Genomic DNA, 15,000 nt, shown 5'->3' with positions numbered 1-15,000 from the left:
GGAACTGGCATCAAACCGTTTCTGCTGAATGTGAAGATCAGAACACGCTGACACTACGGCCAAAATCACTGTCAAATGACTTTATAATAATCTGGCCTGTGGGTGGATGAGTGACAGCTCATGGTCGTTGCCAATATACACCAATTACTTTGTCTTTGTAGTAGTACTCTGATCTGGAAGTACAAGACATCCTTGATGAATTTAAAACTGGTCAGACTGATTTCTTTTAAGGTACGAATGAAACATATTTATTTGTACGAATGATTAAATATCTGCTCATTGTTGGGTTTTTTTCGTAGCAAAAATTCTTCAAAACCTTTCATTAAAATTTTGACCCTTGTTGCTTCGATCATAGGTGAGAATGTGGCGATACGATATGTGTCACGACACAGGGGCCGACGATACGATATATTGTGATAGACTGCGATACTATAGGCACAAATATGTTTTTTCTTTTACATTCAGTTGAAGAAAGGTGTGGCGCTTTGGCCCAGAGACAACCCCAGGGTTCACCTCCTGGTTGGGGTTGGTACGGTGCAGGGTGATCTGGGTGGCGGTCATGGAGACTGCTGCCCCCACGACCTGGTGAAGGATAAGAGGATGAAAATGGATGGATGGATGGTTGGATGAACGCCGTGAATATTTGAATTAAACTGTAAATAAAAAAAAGAAAATCAATACAGTGTCGTAGAATATCGATACGGTGAAACAAAAAATCGCCGTATTTCTTTTGACATCTTTGACTTTTTTTTTATTTATTAATATTTTATATTAAGTCGTAAACGTTCCTTTTCTCTTGTCACTAATTTGTGCGCAGGCTTCTTCCTGTGTAAACATGAGCCTCTGGCTTTTGCCCTCTGTTTCTCTGAATCTGTAACCCTGAGAGTGGCAGCTGCTGTTTGGCTTCAGTTTGAATAAGGCATCAATATTTCAGAGGTCAGCTACAACTACAGACAATAGCTGGCAACTCAACACTCAACGTGCCTGTGTTTCTCCTCCCCAGGATGGAGGCCCTGGTGAATGACTGGTTGTGGCGAGACGAGTACTGGCTTCCCCCCGGAGTCCACTGGAGGGACATGGAGGACGTGGAGGGCGGGGACCGTTTTCCTCGACCCAGGGACCTCCTCTTCACGCTGCCACTGGCCTTCGCCTTTATGGCCCTCAGATATGTCTTTGAGAGGTGAGGAAACCCCTGCACTTAGACAGTTAGATCAAGGTGAACTCAGTTCTGTGAGGATGAGGGCTGTAACCGTGTGTGTGTTCATACGGAACCAGTAAACTCCCAGTCCAAGGTGTTTTGGTGGGACCTTAGTCCAGTGTTTCCCAAACTTATTTTCTGGGGACCCATATTTTTAAAAAGTCACAATCCTTTGCGACCCAACTCAACAGACATTATTCGTAAACTCCTGGAAAAACATGATGCGAGACGACCCAAAAAAAAAACTCTTGCGTCCCACCTCAGGGTCGCGACCCAGTACTTGGGAAACAATGCCTTAGATTTTTGGATAATCGGATGTGTTGTCAAGTGAGAACAGTGTCGTGAGTTTCATTTTGGTCTCAGCTGCGCGGCCGGATCATTGTTTACTAAACCATGTGCTCTTCGGAATAATTAGCTCTTTCATCGTCGCTCCCGGTGGACGTGCGGTGCAGATGCGACCTGCAGAAGTCAGCAGGCGATGTCATGAATTAACAGTTTGAGCTGCTGACGGTGTGAAGTCCCGCTGCCCCGGTCTGTCCTGAGACCTGGTAAAAGGTGTCTTTGTGGAAAAGAACGACGGTCCCCGACATCAGTGGCTGATCATCATCAGAGAGTCTTTATTACTGAGATAAAAAAAAAAACGTCTTTAGTTTCTAATTAAGAATGAGTACAAATGTGAATCCTGCAGGTGGAGCATTTGAGTTCAGGTGCTAAAGGGCAAAATACTTCTGTGGTGACATGAGAAGAGAATCTTATCGTCACTCTGGCGTGTAGACAATGGCCGCACGTGGAAAACGCTCAGTGTTTGTAAAGGTGAAGCAATATTTAGAACATTATTGTTTTTAATCTGACTAAAATTCCACAACTTTTCTCGTTTCTGGACATTTCTGGTGTAGTTCCGGGGGACGTTCGACCAGTTGTAGTCAGTAGTTTTAGCTCTGACCTCACGTCCAGGCGTTGTCTCGTCTGTTGACCCTTTTTTGGGGATGGAGTTTTGAACCAGTTGAAACAACGTCTTGTTTTCACGTTGAGACGTGAAGACGACAGAGATGACTCTGCTGATACTGACTCGTTTTGCCGGCTGTTCTGTTATCAGCCTGAATATTTTCTGTGATGAAGATGACATGTGACGAGAGCTGGCTCTGCTGTGAGCCAATCATGTTGTTTGGACCTTTGTCACTTTCTCAAATATTTCAGATTTTTTTTTTTTTTACACCAGGAATAACTTTCCCCGACTGTAGTAAACAGAGTTATTTGACACAGTTTTAATGAGCTTCATCTTGGGAACCACGACGTTGAAGGTTTTCATTCAAACTTTTCTCCTCACATTTGGAAATTTGGAAACTGGAGAAAAACCAGTGCAGCTAAAAGGTGACGTTTATTACAACCCGAGCCTCGGTCATTAGTCTGTGTCTTTGTGATTGTAATCAGAGACTGTTTGTCTCTGTTAATCTGCCCTGACCTTCTCATGGACTCCATTTACTTTAACATGATTATCTCGTACTGTAGACAGTGTCACTATACACAAATAACGCAGAGATCCACACACACGTCTGTGTTTATAGCTTTACTCATGTTACGTCTACATCTTAGTTTTCTGTTTGCTTTGTCCATTTCACACACACACACACACACACACACACACAGAGGAGATCAAATATCTGTTGATGCTGTATCAGGCAGGGACAAAGACCGTCTGACCAAACGTCACCATCTGCCCACGGGAGGTAGAACTCCACAGGACAGCTGTTGACTTCACCTCACACTGGGTTGTTTTTTTTCCAAAATGAAAACCCCTTTTTTTCTCTCTGTGTTTTCAGGCTCGTTGCCGTCCCGTTTAGCAAATATTTGGGGGTGAAGGATCAGGTTCGGGTCCGAGCTGCTTCCATCCCAAAGCTGGAGACCTTTTACAAACAGAGGAGCCGACAACCGTCTCAAGTTTGTATTTTTTTTTTCATTTGTTGATGTCAAAAATGCTCATTCCAACGTCCCGCCTTTTTACCTCCCTGTCCCAGCAACTGTTGCCCTGCAGAATGGGGCAATCACTGACTTTAACAGTGAAGATGTTTCAGATGTACGTGGCTAGGCTAACTAGCCTGTGCAGCCCAAACCTGCTGTTCCACTAAAAGGCACTTGTGACTTTTTTTTTTTTTAGAAACTAAGAAAAAATAACAGGGTTTTGTCAGGATTGTGTTTAGTCATTTTTAGCAACACACGTCAATGTTAAGGTCTAATTTAACTGAATCCCTTTAGCTACTTAGAACTTCATTAAATATGAAACAACAAACATCCGGAAATATTTTTAGTTTTTATTATCCAGTCCATAATGCACTCTGTTAAGTGGTAACATGATTGTAGGTCGGCGTCTGTTTAATTTCACAGCCCATTAGCCACGGGACTCTCTCTCTGTCTCTCTCTCTCTCTCTCTCTCTGTCATTTCCTACTTCCTTGTTTTTTAATGAGTCGGGTTTTTGAGGTTGGATCTGTTCTCAGCTGTTTAACGCGTCCGACTAAAATGCAAAGTGCACACACACGCACCCACGCACACACACATGTGCATGCAAAGTTTGGTTGGTGGTAGACGTGACCTGTGTGGAGGCAACAATAACGTCAGTATGAACGAAATAACTTGTTTGATAGAGGAAGTACGGCGTGACCATGAGTCACACCAGTCGCTCCGACTGATGGTAAATGTGTGATAAAACACCATCAGAATCCTGTCCGTGTTTTTTTTTTTTTTTTTATCAGCTGCTGATGAACAGCAGGAGGTCGACCTCAGATCATTACAATGAAATGGTTTCTTTTGTGCACCTGTGTTTTTGTCTCTCCTTTTTTTCATGACATGAACTCATGTGCAGCCTGTGCACAGATCAGTGTGTCGTCGTAAAAACACTCCTCCGTCATCCTGGGTTTAATGTGCCTTCCTACACGCAGAGGTCACGTCAGGACGAGCTGCACATGTGGCCAGGCTTCACTTTGGAATTTAACCTAGAATTTCAACAACATTAATCAGTTTACAGTTTCCTTCACACCTGGTTACTGCCCTGCACTCGAGGGTCTAAAAGTAACGTGATGGGGTTTTTTTTTTGTTTGATAAAACTTTGAAAGATGTCCCTTTTTTTTCAAATACTGGCCTTTTTTCATGCCTTGCCTCTGGTTGATCTCTGCTGGATACAGTGGTAAATCAACCGTCCTAACTCAGGTCCAAGGAAAACATGGGATATTCTCACAGGAACAGAACCGCGGTCCGAGGCAGGTTTGACCCCGAGCTCCTGCAGCTGTGAATATATATGTACGTGTCACTTCACTTCATCATAACTACGAAGGAAACACAAGAGGGAGTTGCGTTTTTCATTTGAGCTACAGTTACGTCAGCCATACATTTATCAGTGAGATCAGGGCAGCGTCAGACACAGGCTCAGTCCTGCAGGGAAACATCTCACATCAGTCTGTGTCAGAGTCCATAACCAAGACAGGAAAAGAATTCACATGAAGAAAAAGTACAAACTGGAGCAGTGCACTTTTAACATAAGGCTAAAAATGTGTCTCTTTGTGTGTGTTTGTGTGTTCAGAGCGATGTGGCGAGCCTCGGGAAACAATGTGGACTCTCACAGAGAAAGATCCAGACCTGGTTCAGACACAGAAGAAACCAGGACCGACCCAGCAACACTAAAAAGTTCTGCGAGGCCTCGTGAGTGTTAAGGTTTTTTTTATTTTATTTTTTAAAATTTATTTATTTTATTCTGACAAAAACAAATCTGTAAAGTCACATTCTTTAATGAGTTGTTGTAACTGGAGCTGTAACAAAACATATACAAATACTGATGCTGATACTGATGCTGATACTGATACCAGCTTCGGTGCCTGATACTTTGTTGAAATACTCCTACTTTAAAAAACGTGATCTGATCCGGTGACCTCACTCACTCATTCATGACCTTTCACTACAACCAGCTGGGCAGCGGTCAGCCAGTGTTGACTGTCCTTGTCCTCATGTTACTTAAGAAGGTCAAGAGTTCAACATCAGAGACACAGATTTGTTCTGTTCGGACAGCGGCTCCTAAACTCTTTTGTCCGCGCCCCCTATATTCCCAACCACGACTTTGACATTTGAAAAAACACGACAAGTCAATGCTAAGATGACCAGAACACACGCATGTGTTTATTTATAAATCGATTGTTGAATAAATCTCAGCTTTTGTAAAAAAAAGCTCTGCTCACTTTCTGTTCGTCTGGCAGCGTTAACTCACACGTGTCAACGTGACGACGGCGTGAGTTTAAAGTCGTCTAATTCGACGCAGCTCAATCCTGTTTCCGTTTGCCCTGAAGCAGTTCTTCTGCTAAAGAGACTGTGTCACCTATATATATATATAACACTGCCTTCATTCAGTTTATTCATTGAAACCCTGACCTAAAGCAGCAGCGGTGACAGCACACACACAGCTCTGCGTGTACACGCGCACGGTTCTGTGAGAAATATTTGATTGTTTGAATTCATTTCCACCTGATTTTGTTTTTTCTGTTTCTGGTGTTTTTCTCTGCAGGTGGCGGTTTGTCTTCTATCTTCTATCATTCACGGCAGGGCTTGGCTCTTTAATCAACGTAAGTCCTGCTGCGCCAACACACACACACACTCATTTGACTGTGTTACACTTGCAAACGGGCCGCATGTGATGATCCTGGTGAAAGTGGTGCACAGCCCAGAGGTCGGCGTTGTTACTGATGTGCACTACAGCAACGAACAGCATTCATGAAGTGATTTCTCCCAGTGACTCCGTCTGATGTTCTCCTTCCCTCAATAATCTAGACTCCCTGGTTGTGGAACCACAGAGATTGTTGGAGAGGATTTCCTAAACAGGTAAGCAGAAAAAAAAAATAATAATGATAAAAGGTTTAATTACTGTAATTATCTAAAACAGGTGGGCGGGTTACTGGAAGATTTACGAGCGATTTAATAAATATGATAAATGTTTGATACGGCTGAGTACACACTAATGACTCAGTTTAATGTCACAGTGGACAGATTAGGTACTTCACCTCATGGTATGTATTTAGTTTTAATTATTTATATTTAATCTTATCATCTTATCATATCTGTTGGAGACAAGTCTTGAAGTGATAAGATTTGTCTTGAAACGTTCTGACTTACCTTCGTAGTTCACTTTCACATTGGTCATCAACCTCTTTTTTTTATTTCACTTTCTTCACCTTTTTCTTGCTGACCTTCAGGCGTTTGTGTTTTTGTAAAAAAAAAATTTTTTTTTGCCCTGAGGAACCAGGCTAATAACTGGGCTGGTGACAGATCGGTATGCCGTCAGGGTTGCATTCCCCTGCAGCAGCCAACCCTTCCTCTCGGGGTCATGACCACAAACAGAAAACAGTCAGAGAGAAAAGACGGCCCCAGGCCTCTGGCTATCTAAACTCTGACTGATTGCAGGTCCTCGTTCTGACCTTTTTTCCCTTTTCTAAGGGCCTGTGGTCTGACAGAGAATAGAAATGTGGTTGATGGTTAAACGCCCTGGTAAACTTCCTTCCATTGTGTCGCCGCAGAGTTCCAGTGCTTCGAGACAAACCAGAGAGTTTCTGCTGCAGATAGAGCACGGATTTTTTTTGTTTTTTCATGCAACTGGTTGAGATTTGTGTCCAACATTTCGGTGGTAGCAGCGGTGGAAGTCGACGCGGTCGGTCGACCTGTCCCATGTGCAGACAGAATCAGTTTCAGTTTGATTCCTCGCTCTAGAAAAAAATATTTTTTTGGAATGTGTTTCACGAATCGACTCACGTGCGTTTGGTGTAAAAATTGTTCCTTTGTTGTTGTTGGTGTTGAACCAGTTATTTTATCAGGATGTCCGTTGGTGTCTGACTGTTTCTTGTCTGTCTGTTTTACAGCCTGTGGCTGAGGCTCATTACTGGTACTACTTCCTGGAGATGGGTTTCTACTTGTCGCTGCTGATGAGTGTGTCTGTGGACGTCAAGAGAAAAGTCAGTCTGATTTTTACACAAACACAAACTCACCTTTAGGAGCCAAATAATCCCATTACTGCATTACTAAGTTAAACGTTAAACAGGAGGAAAAAGTTAAACAGGAGGTTATTATTATTATTATTGTTATTATTATTATTATTATTGTTATATATTCAACAACAAGTCAGTCAGTTTCCAAGACAGAATCTTGAACATTTATTTACCTCATTTATAGACAATCAAAAACCTGTGTCTGTGTCACATGGCTGTAGTACTCTACTGTAGTATCTCATGTACTTCATCTCATGTACTTCATCTCATGTACTTCATCTCATGTACTTCGCACACTTTGTCCAAGGATTTCAAGGAGCAGGTCATTCATCACATCGCCACTATTTTCCTTCTTGGCTTCTCCTACTGCGCCAACTACGTGAGGGTTGGAACTCTGGTGATGCTGGTTCACGACTCCTCCGACTTCCTGCTCGAGGTAACGTCACGTAGTATAACAGGCCTATTGTCCTTGGTCGAGGGATGAAGGAGGAGGAGATGGAGGACGGGGGGGGGGAGGCAGCTTCAGTCCTTCAACAACATCACCTGATTCTCTGTTGTTGTTTGTAACAGTTAGATGGTGATGATACCAAAGGTTTGCCATCATTTATTGCATTTAGTAAAAAAACTGAATTTTTCCTTTTTTCTTCCCAAAAGTCTGCCAAGATGTTTCACTACGCCGGCTGGACCAGACTGTGTGACAGCCTCTTTGTCGTCTTCGCTCTGGTTTTCCTTTTCACCCGACTGGTGGTGTTTCCTTTCAGGTAGGACGGGACTGTGTTTATGGACAGATAAACCCCAGGAAGACAGTAAATTTGTTCTCACGAGGTTGAAGTTGAAAGTTTAAATATTTATCAACCGTCAGTTTGTCGAAGTCAAATCTTGTTAACGTCAAGTTTTGCTATTTGTTTTTCCTGAAACCTTTCCCGCGGTCTTTGCGGTCTTTACTCTGTATTTGTTTGAAAATGTTTCTAAGGCTGCACCGACCTCCACGTGGGGTCAAGACTGACTGTGTCCCTGTCTTTTTACAGAGTTGTCCACACCACACTGGTGTTGTCCTCAGAATTCTTCCAGCCTTTCTTCGGTTATTACTTCTTCAATGCGCTGCTGTTAGTCTTACAGGCTCTGCACGTCTTCTGGGCCTATCTCATCCTACGCATGGTCTACAAGTTTGTCTTTTTGGGCAAGGTAAGAGGACGAGTGTGTCACGTGTCTTCTTTAGTCTGCAGTCAAACACAAATGTGATGCTTTCCTGAACTTGAAGTTTCCAGTTTTCCTATACAGTAAATTTATACTTGTGTTCGAGATGAACGTCTCAACAAGTATCCTGAATTTATTTAGCTGCAGTGAGACAGCCCCATATGAGAGTAATAGGAGACAGCGACACCTGTCTCTTCTTTGTTGTAACTGCAGACAGAAATGCCGTAAGGCAAAGATGAATAGTCTTTTTTTTATGAAATATATTTCACATTTCCTTTTGATAAATAAAAACAATATTGTTTTTTGGGGTTGGCCCAAAACTGAATGGTCTTGGAGCAGGTACCAGTCTGCACCCCTCAGGTTGGGAACCTCTGGACTAAACAGCCTTTTTGAGAAGTCATGTCTTGTGGTTGTCTCCAGCTGAACTCCAGGCCACGTGGGCTGCAGCCACAGCTTCACTGCCAACAGTTCTGACATGTTTCCTTCCATTTCTCTTCGGTTTCTCTCCTCAGGTTGAGCGTGACGAGCGCAGCGACGCGGAGAGCGAGGTGGACGATAATGACGAGGAAGAACCCGAGGAGGACGGGGATGAATGCAGCTGGGAGCAACGGAAGGGTGCGATTAACTCTAAATTAGCATCTTTGGCTAACAACTGTGTGCTGAACAACCTGACTCATCAGAGGAACATAAACAGCAGGATGCCCAAGGCCAGATAGTGGAGACGTTCCCGTCGCCGTGGTCCAGTCCACACTGGACAAATCGATGTTTTCCCTCTGTGTCCTCTGGAGATTTGACTCGTACAGTACGATCACGTTGGCAGTTTCACACCAGGGTAGGTTCGCATCTCATTCATCATCACAGAAGACACAGCTGCACTGCTGTGTCACAGTGGAAAGAGACTACATTAGTGTCTTCACTCATTCCACTAAAGGTAAAATAAATTGTTATTTTCTATTTATACTGTTGGATTGAACTGCGTTAAAGCCTAAAGTAGAGGCTGATTCTCTGATTCTCCAAAAGAGAATGTTTTGTACAAAAATCAACTTTTGCCTCTAAATATAACTGAAACGAAAAGAAAAATTAAGTAAATTTAGAGATAGAGTAAGTTTTTATTTCTCTCGCCGATTTTGTATCCACATACATGAACTTATGTCGTACAAACATTAGTGAGGAAAAAACAAAAGTAACAGTAGTGAATTAGTCAACAACCACTGGATAGTTGTTTATACCTAAGACTCACACCTTTAATTTAAATACATTTTAGAAATATGAAAGAAAAACTAATTTAATTTGATAAAAATTAGATTTAGTTTATTGTGTTCTCTATAGCTGATACTTGATTTGTAGAAGCGATATGGCGCCCCCTTGTGCACATAGAAGGACATATCCTTGAGAGGCTGAAACTTCCTGTATCTAAAAAAAAAAAAACTTTGAGAAAGAATACTGAAAAAGGGAGTGAGAGGAATCACCATCAGTTCGTAGTAATGTTTGCTCTTTCATCCGTTGCTTTGTGCCTTGGCTGCTGTTTTAACACTTGTTGTTGACTAGTCTGTGTACAGTAATAGTTTTTTTTATTTTTCTGGACCAGATTTTTTTTTTTTGCTGTGTTTGTGCTCGTCCTGAACTGTTACTTGTTGGTGTTGCTGGTAACATGTGAGTGAGCCATGAAGCCACACAGGCCTTATGTACAGAACATACGGTTTAGATGATACGTTAGAGGGAGTTAGTAGCTGATGGTTCACAGGCCCAGTGTGTAACTTTAAGAAGAGTTTACTGGCAGATGTTGAATTTATTTCTCATATTTATGTTTTTGTTTTGTTTTTTAAAAGTGTACCTTAACTTAAATGAAGCTTTTAGGGGGGGTGTTTCTGTGAACCAAGGCTGCCATCGTTCACCGCTTTTGGAGAGGGTGGATAAATTCAGTCAATGTGAAATTACCAACTATTTCTCCACCGTTTTATGACCGGGTTTCATATGTATTCGTCCAATGAAATTTTTTTTTTTTTAAAAAGTATAGAGAAGTGCAGCGGACCTGAATCAAATTTGATGATGTGATTTATTTTGAGACAAACAGACACTGTGGTTCCATGTGGCATTAGTGAACGGAGGAGTCCTGTGATCGTTACAGTTTCACCATTAGATGTCGCTGATGCTAACACACTGGCACTTTAATGCTGAAATAAAGACAGGCCTTGACAATGAAGCTTTACCAGGAAATGATTATTTTCAAAATGATGATTTTGATGGGATATGGTCAGCTTGGTCGTAGGGTCAAATACAGTGTGTCTAACACTGCCGAAATCTACTGTTATATTTTCATAGGTCAATAAAAAAAAAACACTGTCTTATGCACTGGGAAATGTTCTTACAAAGTACATTAAAACAGACGAGAGTGGGGTTCAATCTGATGACAGAAATACCATAAAGGGCTGATCCACTGAAGAGTTTAACCCCACCACACGTTACTGAAAATAACAGGAAAAAAAATGTGACTTTTACACCTGTTACACTGGACTGTTCTGTTCTGACTGTACAGATTAATGCTTTGTTGGTTGTGTGGGGATTTGTTGAAGTTTGAATAAATTATGTTCTAAAATTCATCACCACGTGGGATGTGTGAAGCCTTTTAAAACATTTTATTTTACTCGTGATAATATGTTGATGAAAGCATTAAGGCCACAAGGAGGATGGAGAAAAAAATGTCTAAAATTAGAATACAATGCAGTAAAATGTTTTCATTGGGTACTTAATACTATTCATGATACAATGCAGTAAAATGTTTTCATTGGATACTTAATACTATTCATGTATATTAGTTCAGTTGTTTTAAGTAATGGAAGATTTTTTTTCTTCTGATTTAAAAAATCTGTAGTCCAAAAATAATGGTACAAAGTACAGGTACAGAAAAACACACTGTCACATGACCAATCTCATAGTGACGCTCCCTCTGATAGGAACAGGGCAGGGAATGGCGTCGTCTATCTCGAGGCACGTGTCTATGTAAGGGTCCATCAGCACCATGTTTGGAAACGTTTTGTTGCCCTTCCTCTCACTGACCAGGTAGATCTGATTGTTGACTATGGCGCAGCCACAAAAGAACTTCCTTTCCAAAAATTCCTCCTCCAGCAGCGTCCACTCGTCGGTTTCCACGTCAAAACGTAAGCTTTGGCCTCCAAGAAGGTAGAGGGCGCCATTTAGCTCGGTGGCGGCCAGGTCGTACCTAAGGACATGTTCAGAACACAGGGATGTCATCTGTTTTGTATCATAGCGAACCGACCAATAACAGAGCGTAGAATACACTCACCGTGGAAATGGTGAGTAGGAGACGACGTCCCATTGGTCACTCTGCACCGCGTATCTCTGTACTCCACTGTACACGTCCCCGTTTTCATCCAGGCCGCACGCCACATAGATACACATCCCCAGAGCGGCACAAGCTGCCCTCTCCACAGCCCTGACCATTGGGCTGACCCCCGCCCACCCCTCCTCCGACCCCAGGACCAGCCTCTCTACATCGGCCACCAGACCTTCGTCCATACTTCCACCGAGGACAAACAGAACAGAGTCCAACCCGATGGAGCAGTGACTGTGTCTGGACTTCTGTAAGGCCGGGGCGCTCACCCAGCGTTGGTTTCCACATTCGTACACACTGACCCAGTCCACACTGAACCACAGCACATCCCGGAAGTAGCCGCCAGTAACAACCACGTTGTCTCCTGTACAGAGAGAAAAAAATGTGTTAGTTGTGAATGAGACTTTATTATTGGTTTTAAATACAGCAGAAATAGAACTGTGCAACTTGTAGTGGTTTTAAATACAGCAGAAATAGAACTGAGCAACTTGTAGTTGGTAGTAACTAGTAACTGGTAAACGTTTATTTATTTGGTAAATGTGTTTTTTTTTCTTCTCGCAAACACATGAGATTGTTGCCTGTAACACAAATCAATAAAGCTAGGACAATAGAACAAACACATGAGATTGTTGCCTGTAACATAAATCAATAAAACTAGGACAATAGAATTAATGATCATGAAGCAACGTTTTAAGTGGTTTCTCAATAACAGGTTACCCATCAACACATTTGAGTATTTTGACTGGGTTAAAAAAAAAAAGAAAGGACGGGTCGTGTCACCTCTTTATGTTACACTTTCAGTGAAACAGTTTGGTAATTTTATTACAATTTATGTTACACTTTCAGTGAAACAGTTTTATAATTTTATTACATTTTTTCTCAAAATGAGATATAAAAAAAACAAACATTAAAATGACCTTACCTACTGCAGCTACTGAGTACTGCGTGAGGTTCTTTCTCTGCAGAGGTGCACAGCTTTGCCATCTACCGGTCAGAGGGTGAAACTGGTACAGCGCCTGTTGCTCCTGATCATGAGGTCCACCCAGGACAAAAAGGGTCTCTCTGGCCCTGGTCCTCCTCAATGACCGGCCCATTGACCAGGACGCTGGGAAGTGTTCATTTAGCATGCAAATGAGCTTCGCTTTGGGGTCAGAGCTCTTCATTTTGGTCAAAAGTTCAGTGACAAAAGACAAAGAGAGGGATTCAGGCCTCACCAGCTCCATGAGCTCCAGAAAGCTGTCCTCTCGTTTAGAGTCAAACGATACCCAGCGCAGGACGGCCTCCAGGGCTGTGTCATCCTTACTGATGGCCAGGTCGTCGCTGGCAAGAATATGTGCTACTGTCTCCTTGGGTAAGTGCAGGAAGTCCTCTTCATTGATGATGGCGGAAAAGTGTGAGAGCACAACCTGTTGTGCAGCACCGTAGAGCTGAGTGTAACCACGCTGCCAGGCGTATCCCATCATTCCCAGACAGTTGCTCAGATGCAGCTCTCGCTCCAGGAATTTGCAGCACAACAGCCTGGCTCGCCCCAGTTGGAGATAGTCTGCCGTCTCAAGAATCCCCAGCACATTTTCTCGATCCAAAACTAGCTTTGATGTCACTATATGTTCCATCAAGATCTTGAAAAAGTCCACAGCCACACCTTTGATTTCAATTCTCCTTTTGCCACTTTCCACTCCACCGCCAAAGAACAGAGCCCTGAAGTAGGGACTGTGGTTGGCCAGACACCGACGGTTGACATAAAAACTCTCGCCTTCCACTCTTACAGTAGCATCGGGGACTTCTGGTTGAAGGTCTTGTACTTGTACTTGTACAGCTGACTTGTCCTCTTCCACTTTGTTTATCTGCTCAGGTTGATGTGGAGGTTTTGATTTCCGAGTGTCATTTTTGCAGGCCATGTCACGACAAACAACCACTGCAGCTGCACACTCGACTATTCCTGTCCTGCTGATTCACAGGACACCAGCTGCAGGTATTAATAGACTTTTCCCTTGACTTCTTGTCCCCCCTGACCACATACTCTTGGCTGAACGCGAGGCAAGAATTAGATTAAATAAAAAATTAGAAAATTGTTGAAAAATCTAAGTGAAAATGAATGTATATAAATATATTTTAAAAATGCTAATACAAGTGTTATTTATTTAAATAATATGTTTTATTGACATTTTAAATACATTCTATCGTCAACAAAGGATGACGTCATCGACTGGCGCTCAGTCGTTTGATTGGATGAGAACTTCTGGGTCATACGTTAACTTCCGTGTCACGGAGAGAACATGGCGGTGAGTTCGTCTGCTTTTCGTCCTCATTCAAACATATTTCGTCAAGTTCACACACAAAAACGTAAAATAACTCTATAACCCACCCAGAACCTGTTCGCTGTGCAGTGGCAAAAGGCGAAGCTAACGGAGGCTAGGCCTCATCACGCTGCCTCGTCGGCGTCGCCTAGTTGACCGTGTGTTGCTCAAAAAAAACATTGTTCTGTTGTCATTGTGCAGGACAAAGAGAAGAAGAAGAAGGAAAGCATCTTTGACTTGTCAAAGTACATCGACAAGCCGATTCGTGTTAAGTTCCAAGGAGGAAGAGAGGGTAAGAGGAGACATGTACAAATGCTAACTGTTTATGCTAACCGACTTAGCTTAGTTTGAACAGACGCTAACGGTACAGTTTTGTAAGTAACACACACACACACACGTTCGAATGTGTTTCTCTCTCAGCTAGTGGTGTCCTGAAAGGATTCGATCCTCTTTTAAACCTCGTACTGGACGGAACAATCGAGTACATGCGTGGTAAGTACACATGACCAAGTACCGAGTACATTTGGACTGTACACGTCCTGTGGAGTTCAGAACCACTTCGGTTTTACGTTAGTACCGAACAGTCAACGTGTGTTTCGTGGTCAAAGTAAATCACAGCACTGTGAGAAAAATAAACCACAAACGTTTAGCTTTTATGCTTAGTTCTTTTAGAGGTTTATAATTTATATTTTAATGGTCCTTTTTTTTTTACAAGATTTTCTAACGTAGGGTGGCGCTGTCCATCCTTTGAGATGCATAATGTAAACTACTTAGTGTATATTTTATAGTTTCTAGGAAAGTATTGCTTATTCTATTACATTAAATTAGCCATAATGTCCTAAAGACGGCTATTATAATTGTAATAATGATAATAACGAGATCTGCTTGGGCCAAAACAATTTGATGGCTGAGTTATTTAAGGACAATTTTGTTGTCATAAG

The 15,000-nt window shown here is 42.3% G+C and overlaps 3 protein-coding genes across 3 annotated transcripts in view; 2 read left to right on the top strand and 1 right to left on the bottom strand.

Annotated features, from left to right (window-relative positions):
• Window positions 1-11,010, top strand: part of cers4a (ceramide synthase 4a) — a 12,472-nt gene extending 1,462 nt beyond the window's left edge. The window contains exons 2-11 of the mRNA XM_008331001.3: window positions 1,004-1,180; window positions 3,019-3,136; window positions 4,771-4,889; window positions 5,743-5,800; window positions 6,006-6,056; window positions 7,088-7,180; window positions 7,521-7,649; window positions 7,868-7,974; window positions 8,242-8,398; window positions 8,923-11,010. Coding sequence (XP_008329223.1) covers window positions 1,005-1,180; window positions 3,019-3,136; window positions 4,771-4,889; window positions 5,743-5,800; window positions 6,006-6,056; window positions 7,088-7,180; window positions 7,521-7,649; window positions 7,868-7,974; window positions 8,242-8,398; window positions 8,923-9,126 — 1,212 coding nt within the window. The 5' untranslated portion in view covers window position 1,004 and the 3' untranslated portion in view covers window positions 9,127-11,010. The remainder of the gene's footprint in view (window positions 1-1,003; window positions 1,181-3,018; window positions 3,137-4,770; window positions 4,890-5,742; window positions 5,801-6,005; window positions 6,057-7,087; window positions 7,181-7,520; window positions 7,650-7,867; window positions 7,975-8,241; window positions 8,399-8,922) is intronic.
• Window positions 11,011-11,214: 204 nt separating this feature from the next.
• LOC103393951 (kelch-like protein 23) lies at window positions 11,215-13,961 on the bottom strand. Its single transcript, XM_008331081.3, has 3 exons — window positions 12,685-13,961; window positions 11,715-12,126; window positions 11,215-11,630 (listed from the first exon to the last, which is right to left on the bottom strand). The coding sequence occupies exons 1-3, from the start codon at window positions 13,658-13,660 to the stop codon at window positions 11,327-11,329; spliced, it is 1,692 nt and encodes a 563-aa protein (XP_008329303.1). The 5' UTR covers window positions 13,661-13,961; the 3' UTR covers window positions 11,215-11,326.
• Window positions 13,960-15,000, top strand: part of lsm7 (LSM7 homolog, U6 small nuclear RNA and mRNA degradation associated) — a 1,748-nt gene continuing 707 nt past the window's right edge. Inside the window, exons 1-3 of the mRNA XM_008330990.3 lie at window positions 13,960-14,044; window positions 14,261-14,351; window positions 14,480-14,551. Coding sequence (XP_008329212.1) covers window positions 14,039-14,044; window positions 14,261-14,351; window positions 14,480-14,551 — 169 coding nt within the window. The 5' untranslated portion in view covers window positions 13,960-14,038. The remainder of the gene's footprint in view (window positions 14,045-14,260; window positions 14,352-14,479; window positions 14,552-15,000) is intronic.

The sequence above is a fragment of the Cynoglossus semilaevis genome, chromosome 2 (genome assembly GCF_000523025.1).
Source record: "Cynoglossus semilaevis isolate Cse_v1.0 chromosome 2, Cse_v1.0, whole genome shotgun sequence".
Lineage (NCBI taxonomy): Eukaryota > Metazoa > Chordata > Actinopteri > Pleuronectiformes > Cynoglossidae > Cynoglossus > Cynoglossus semilaevis.
The sequence above is the reverse complement of the archived record's forward strand: the minus strand, read 5'-3'. Positions and strand labels throughout refer to the sequence as shown.

Coding starts and splice junctions, on each gene's coding strand:
- LOC103393951 (XM_008331081.3), bottom strand. CDS start 13,660: ATGGCCTGCAAAAATGACACTCGGAAATCAAAACCTCCACATCAACCT. Junction 12,127..12,684: donor GTACTCAGTAGCTGCAGTAG/GTAAGGTCATTT, acceptor CTCTCTGTACAG/GAGACAACGTGGTTGTTACT. Junction 11,631..11,714: donor TCCTACTCACCATTTCCACG/GTGAGTGTATTC, acceptor ACATGTCCTTAG/GTACGACCTGGCCGCCACCG.